This window comes from Eurypyga helias, unplaced genomic scaffold (assembly GCF_000690775.1).
Source record: "Eurypyga helias isolate BGI_N326 unplaced genomic scaffold, ASM69077v1 scaffold3033, whole genome shotgun sequence".
Classification (NCBI taxonomy): Eukaryota; Metazoa; Chordata; class Aves; order Eurypygiformes; family Eurypygidae; genus Eurypyga; species Eurypyga helias.
Window position 1 is genome coordinate 362 of NW_010239032.1, and position 7591 is coordinate 7952.

The window sequence follows — 7591 nt, forward strand, 5'->3', positions numbered from 1 at the left end:
AGATCTGCTGGGGGAGAGAAGAGTGTGAACAGCCTGGGATTTGAGGGTAAGGTTGAGCTCGTAAAGGAAAGAGAGGGTCTGAGGTGATGGAAACGTACTGTATGTCAGGACCTGCCCCACCGTGTGAGGAAGTGAGTAGTGGGGAGAGGGGGAGCTAGAGCTGTGAGGGATGGTGTCTGGGCAGTGGAAGAAATATTTTGTCCATGGACAAAAAAGTCTGAAAGGCAGTAGTCACTGGTGGCTGCTTGGACTGATAGGTAGTGTATGTTTTTAGTGACAGCTGCTCCCCACCACCCAATTGCCTAGTCATTTTAGTTAAAATCAATGCCCACTGAATTCCATTGCTAAAAGGAGGAAAACGGTTAAGTAGAAGTTGTCTTTGTTTATTTTTTAAATTTGAGGTGCTTTTAATACTTATTTTAAAAGACAGATTACAGGAAAGCTATATGTGCTGCTTCAGAAACTCCTTTAGAAATAACCTTTATATAGTGTATAGTGAAGGGCAGTGCCAAGCTGAAATGCTTGTTAAATGGTAATATTTGTCAAAGCAGTGTACCAACTTAATCTCAAAAATACAGTAGCCATGCTACTTTCAATAGAACTGCTCAAGTAAGGCAAATGCATAAGAACTGGCGGGTTCAGTTTGTGACCATTAGTTTAGCTGTAAATGCCATTCTAGATTTCAGTAGAACAATACAAATCTCGTAGGGTCTGCATTTCACTTACTTCTGGGTTTCATTTAGTTCAGAGGTGGGGAAAGATCTGTGGGTTCAGCTGGCACAGCATCAGTGAATATGGGAGAAGAATGCTGTTTATGTCTAACGAAGATCTAATTGGTTTCTGTTTTCAGCACTAGCTGCTATGTGTGTTTCAGAAACCCTTTAAGGTGGTATTTTTTATTTTACTAAATAATATCTTAGGGAACTGCAAGTAATACTGTTCAAACATAAGAAAAAAGCTGTTTTAGTGCTGAGCATCATCAGGTACTGAGGTAGGTTGCCCAGAGGCGTTGCAGAGTTTGTGTCTCTGAATGCTCAAAAGCTGACTGCCAAGCCTGCCCCGGCTGACCCCGCTTTATTCAGGAGCGCTGAGCAGGTGATCTGCAGACAATCCCTTCCAGCCTCAACTACTCTGTGGTTCTGGAATTAGTAGTCCAGAGCTTTTCAGATTTCATGAACTCGGGGTTATACATACTCTTCAAACATGTCTGTGTCTCTCCTGATACACAGGAGAACTGTTCAAATGGATCTTTACATACGTTGGTTTGGAATTGCTGTTTAGTTCCATAGGATTTGTAAGCTCTCTGTCTAAGCCCTTACAGTGTTCATCTTCAAGATGTTGCTGCCCTCGGCTTTAACTGACTTTGAATGTTGATATAAAAAGAACTATTTGGTTGATGTGAAGTGGACTGGTGCCACAGAGGCACAGTTAAGGTCTAAGCCGGATAATTTTTGTTAATACAGGGGAAAGGATCAAAAAAATCTGGAGGCTGAATCTACATGAAGATTTTTTTCTGAAGAGAGTGATAAGGTACAGTGCTTCTCTTGTAACATTAGAGCAGTGGGGTTTTTTCCTATCAGCTTGGTGTTTTCAGTGCTAATCTTTGTGGTGTCTTTTAAGACGATATTTGACCAGTGTTTTCTAAAACCCTTTGAATCACATGATTTGTACTGTGTTGGGCATCGTGTTACCATGGTGCATCAGTATGTTAAAAACCCTAAATTGAGTTGGTTATGTTGGGTGTGTGTGTTTGCTAGGTTTTTTAACAGTGTTCTTTAATGTTCAGGAAGAGCATAGAGAAGGCAGGAGTCTGTATGGTTCAGCCACCATGTCTGGAATTGGCAGTAAACGGGCAGCTGGGGAGCCTGGCCCTTCTGCCCCTCCAGAGAAGAAGGCCGGGGTTGAAGACTCAGGGACTACGGTGGAGACCATTAAGCTTGGTGGCGTTTCTTCAACGGTATGTCTTCCTTACATACCCTGACCCAGCCTCCTGGGTATTTTAATCTGAAAACATCACTCTGCCTTCTGTATGAGCCTCATGATCTGGCTTGTGTGGAATGATCCCTGACTTACGATCCTGCACAGGAGGAGATGGACATCCGGACACTACAGACCAAGAACCGGAAACTAGCAGAGATGCTGGACCAGCGGCAAGCCATTGAAGATGAACTGCGGGAGCACATTGAGAAGCTGGAGCGTCGGCAGGCCACTGATGATGCCTCTCTGCTGATTATCAATCGATACTGGAATCAGGTTAGTAACGTGCTTTGTGGTTTTTATATGCGCTGTTCTTTCTCCTGTCTATTCTTCTGTTTCCCTGCAGTCCTTTTATTCACATCCGTTCTTTGTCTTGTCTCACCTATCCCATCATTCAGTTTGATGAAAATATCCGCATCATCCTTAAACGCTTTGACCTGGACCAAGGTCTTGGAGACCTTTTATCTGAAAGAAAAGCGCTGGTGGTACCTGAACCTGAACCAGACTCGGACAGTAATCAGGAACGCAAAGATGAGAGGGAACGAGGTGAGGCACCTGACTGGGGACAGTGGAAAAGATGGATTTTGGCTATAAACAATGTTCATGTCCCTTTCTGAAGTGTGACAGAGGCTCTCTGATTGTGAAGCCTAGCCGTATGTTGCCTGCCAGAGCACATTTATTTTTTACATCTCTTTCTGTTCCCAGGCGAAGGGCTGGAGCCAGCGTTCTCCTTCCTAGCCACTCTGGCCAGCAGCACTAGCGAGGAGATAGAATCTCAGCTGCAGGAGCGCGTAGAATCCTCCCGCCGTGCTGTTGCCCAGATCGTGACGATGTATGACAAGCTGCAGGAGAAAGTGGATTTGCTGTCCCACAAGCTGAATAGTGGAGGTATGACCAAGGTGGCTGATCCCTGGCTGATACTCAAGAATTCTCACCTATGCCTGTCTTAGACATGATTCTGCACTGTAAGCATTAAGGCCTAGTCCTTCTCATGTTTGGCTGTTATCCAAAATAAATTGGCCTAGCTTTCCAAACTCTAAATAACCAAAACCTCTAATAACAATTAGTATTACATAATGGAGTGTATTACAACTGCCTCTACATTTGAATGCTGAGACCTTCGCCCAGTGTGTTGGGCTAAGGAGAGGCTTGTTTCTGTCACTAGTGTGTTTGTGCACCTGAGGAGTTACAGCTGACATTGAACCGTATCACCTAGCTGTTCTCAGCAACCGCATAAAGGGCTTCTTGCTTACAAGTGAAGAACTGGAATCAGTGTTGCAAACTGATGTTAGGCTCCTGACTTGCGGTTTAGTTACAGGAGTAGGAATAACCAGCTCCTCAATCTTCACGGAGTCTTGAGCAATATGGTAGCCATCTAATGTCCTGGTATGACTAGCATAGCTGTCAGCTCTGAACGCAAAGCAGAGTTCTGCAGAAGAAAGCCGAATGACCAGCTTCTGAAAATTAATGTAGCAGATTCAGTTTACACTCAGCTGACTCTCTGAAAAACCTGGTTAACTTGAGGTTAGATTTTTAGTCTTTTGAATAAAAATTTAGGTAGAGTATCCACTCATCCTTGGTTTTCCTTCTGTCCAGAGTGTTCTGTATGCTCTGGTCAAGGAGCTCTGGCAAGTCTAGCATCGGTGTAGCAGAGCATTATTGTCCTTGGTTGGCAGCCTTAAACTCTGTGTTGTGTGGTAGCGTTGACGTTAGTGTGATGTGAGCCTGTACTTGGTTGCTGGAATTGTCATCTGATATATTAGCACAAGCCACCTGTTGTAGCAGGTTTATGCATGGATGTGGTCTGCATTAGGGTGTCACTGGGCTACAAGGGCATGCTCTGTGTTGATGATACTGTCACAGTTGGAATAATCTGACGTTAGGGCATGGTAACTGACAATCAGAAATGTGTAGTACGTTAAACTGCAGAGCCCTTTGCTTAGTGATGCAAGTCAAAGCGCTGTGGCTGGAGATCAGACCCATAGAAAACACCTGCTGGAGAGATACACTAAGCAGAAGTTAAAACCAGGAATTCCCTTTTCCTGTTTGTTTTTTTCTCTCTTTGCTGTTCAAGAATGAAAAACAATCTTCCTTGTATTCTGTTCACTTCTTTGTGCATCTCTCAGATATTTCACTGATGGAAGAAGCAGTCCTAGAGCTTAATACCTACCTCTCACATGAAAATGGACGGCTGCAGGAGCTGGCTGATGTTCTTCAGGAGAAGCACCGAATCATGTCTCAGGAGGTACATAAAGAGTCACAGAATGGTTTGGGTTGGAAGGGACCTTATAGATCATCTAGAAACTAATCTGCTTTGGGGTCCTGCTTAGAATAATTGGTGGTTACCAGAATTTGGAAAGCAGGTTATTGGCTTGGAGAGGAACATGAGCGACAGGGTTTGAAAGTTGCCTTCTGAACAAAGGTTATGGGAAGGATTGTTGGTGTAGAGAACTGTACATAGATTTTCCATGTTTTCAGTTGATTTGCTTGTTGCATCACTTGAGTATGAATGAAGGAGTATAACCAAACCAGTGAGATGAATGGCTTTAATTTTAAAAGAAGGCAGATCAGAGGAAGTGGTAAGGTGATGCTAAGGTAGTTGTGCAAACAGCTGGGACACTTCAAGTGACATCCCCGTCACTTCAGATTACTTGGTTTCTCTCGGTCACGCGTGAAAGTGTAACAACATTAATTACAAGATGATCCCAGTCATTAAGGGATTGAGGTTACTGGCAGTATTTGTTTCAGAGGTTTCAGTGCCTGTCAAAAATGTGTCTGTGTTAATACTGGCCTTACTTGGTGTTAGACCACCCAGTACTTCAGTGGTCTGTAGAGTAGATGAATATACATGTCCATTTTCAGTTTTGTCTTATTTTCATTACTGTGCTGTGGGATTCACCTGGTGTAAAGTTCAGGACACTCTAAGTAGTCTGTCGCTGTACAGACAGGTGGAACTGAATCCAGCTGTCATGGTTTAGCCTTATCTGGCAGTTAAGTACCACTCAGTTGCTCACTCACCTCACCCCACTCCTGCAGTGAAGAAGGGTTGAAGGAAAAAAAAACAAACCCCATGAAGAAAAGCTTGTAAAAGTTGAGATAAGACTATTAAGTTGAGATAAGGACTATTTAATAATATAAATGAAACTTGCAGTGATATTAACAATACTACTGCTACTAAGTAATTCAAGCAATGGAAAATAGAACATAAGATACAGTATCTCACCATCCATGGACTGACACAGCCAGGTTCTAAAACAGCAAGCAAAATCTGAGCAGAGAGGAAAAACCCTGAGCCCGAGGAGAAAAAACCCCGAGAGCCTGAGGAAAAAAAATCCACCAACCCCCTCCAAACCACCAACAAAAGAACCTGCTTCTCATGCCAAGAACTAGAAGGAGCTATCAACCCAGCTATCAGCTAACCCAAAAGCCTTAGCGATCCTTCTGCCCTCAGGACCGCTTTCGCGCCTTCCCAGACTGAACATGCACCCAGGCACTGAGCATGGCATACCATGGAATGGAACAAAATCCCTTGGCTGCTGTGGGCCGGCTATCTCTGTGTAGGAGAGCAGCTCATACCTGCCTGAAACCAGTACCCAGCATATAATGAATAAGAGAAAAAATACTACTGAGCAGTCTCAGAAAATGTTGATTCTATTCAATGTTCTGGCTGTAACGCTCTTTTGATTGCAGTTCTCCAAGCTGCAGGAGAGAGTGGAGACAGCAGAATCTCGTGTGTCTGTTCTGGAGACTATGATTGATGACCTTCAGTGGGATATTGACAAGATCCGCAAGAGAGAGCAGAAACTCAATCGTCACTTAGCAGATGTTCTGGAACGAGTAAGCACTATCTTTTTTGCCAGGAAACCAAAGAAATGGGTGTAGTTTTGAGATGTGTGACATCATATCATGGTACTTGGCTGTGAGAAGTAAGAGTCTACAGTGTGCCATCTTTGGTCCTGAGTATGCTTTGTCAGCGATCTTGTGATTTAATTTGGTATTGATGAAAGCTTTTGCCTTTTTTGCAGGTAAATTCCAAAGGCTACAAGGTATATGGAGCTGGGAGCAGCCTGTATGGGGGCACGATCACCATTAATGCCCGCAAGGTAATGTCAGTACCTTGATTGTGGGCAAGGGGAATCATATAGTCGGGGGAGCTTGCGCACAGGGCCATAGATCGGAACAGAATTTAGACACCTCCTTTGCGACAAAGCTGTGTGACTCTGGGCAAGGCATTTTGTCTGTGTGAAAGTTTCCTGCTTATCAGACAGACCTGAGGGAAGTATACTTTGTTTCACTTGGCAATGTTACCTGACTGGTAACTCTGTAATTTCTGTTACTGCATAAACAGTTACTTAATTAGTAGCTTCAATAGATACATTAACAATAGGATTCACAAGCAGTTTCCTTTCCACAGTTTGAGGAGATGAACGCAGAGCTGGAAGAGAATAAAGAGCTTGCTGGGAATCGCCTCAGTGAGTTGGAGGAGCTACGGCAGGATCTTGAGGAAGTAACGACACAGAATGAAAAACTCAAGGTGAGACACCTGTACCTGTTTGAGGATGAAGGTGTTCTGTGTGGTTGTTTTCCATCTGGAGAACCTCATTGATCTACTCTGCTCCGTGTTTGCTCTTTGGGCTCGCCGTATTTTGTGCAAGGAGTTTAGCAGGTGTGTGTGACTCACACTTGCTGTTCGGTGCGTTGGTGACACCGTGTGGTCATCACTGGACATTGCAGTGGCGTCTCACTTCCTGATTTCCATTCTAATCTGTTTGGTGCATTTTAATGATGTACAGACATGAAATGAGTTTTAATTGGACAAATACCCTGTACTCCTCTTCCGCCTTCACCGTGCAAGTGGAACCAGGGAACTGAAAAAAATCAGGGAACTTGCGTAGGAGAGCTGGGCTCTTGAAAAGAGTCGGTGAACTCCAACCTTTACCAGTATGGTAGAATGGATAGATAGAAAACAGCATATGAGTTTCTGATGTCTTAGTGCTGGTAACACAAAATGCTGTGAATTTATAGTAGATAAAATTTGTTACTCTTTCTATGATGTACTTGGTGATTGATACGTGTGTGTGGGGTTGACCCAGGGTGGAGGCCAGGTGCCCACTAAAACTGCTCTATTGCTCCCCTCCTCAGCTGGATGGTGAAGAGATAATATAATGAAAAGCTTGTGGGTCGAGATCAGGATAGGGGGCGATCAATCAGCAATTACTGTCACAGGCCAACCAGACTTGACTTTGGGAAAATGTAGTTTATTTATTACCAATCAAATTGGAGTGAAAGAGAACTAAAACCAAAGCTTAAAACAACTTCCTCCCCCACCCCTCGCTCCTTCCAGTTTTAGCTTCATTCCCAATTTCTCCACCTCCTCCCCCTCAAGCAGTGCAGGGGGGGACTGGGAATGGGGGTTGTGGTCAGTTCATCACATGTTGTCTGTGCTGCTCCTTCCTCCTCAGGGGAGGACTCCTCACATTCTGCCCCTGCTCCAGCCTGGGGTCCCTCCCACAAGGGACAGTCCTCCAGTAGCTTTGTAGTGTGAGCCCTTCCCATGGGCTGCAGTTCTTCATGAACTGCTCCAGCCTGGGCTCCTCTCTCCATGCGGCCACAG

The 7591-nt window shown here is 44.3% G+C and overlaps 1 protein-coding gene across 1 annotated transcript in view; it reads left to right on the plus strand.

Annotated features, from left to right (window-relative positions):
• The first annotated feature begins 1758 nt into the window (after nt 1-1758).
• Nucleotides 1759-7591, plus strand: part of RNF20 (ring finger protein 20, E3 ubiquitin protein ligase) — a 12534-nt gene continuing 6701 nt past the window's right edge. Inside the window, exons 1-8 of the mRNA XM_010148000.1 lie at nt 1759-1957; nt 2086-2253; nt 2376-2523; nt 2683-2865; nt 4104-4222; nt 5668-5814; nt 6003-6080; nt 6392-6511. Of these exons, the coding sequence (XP_010146302.1) occupies nt 1829-1957; nt 2086-2253; nt 2376-2523; nt 2683-2865; nt 4104-4222; nt 5668-5814; nt 6003-6080; nt 6392-6511 (1092 nt within the window). The 5' untranslated portion in view covers nt 1759-1828. The remainder of the gene's footprint in view (nt 1958-2085; nt 2254-2375; nt 2524-2682; nt 2866-4103; nt 4223-5667; nt 5815-6002; nt 6081-6391; nt 6512-7591) is intronic.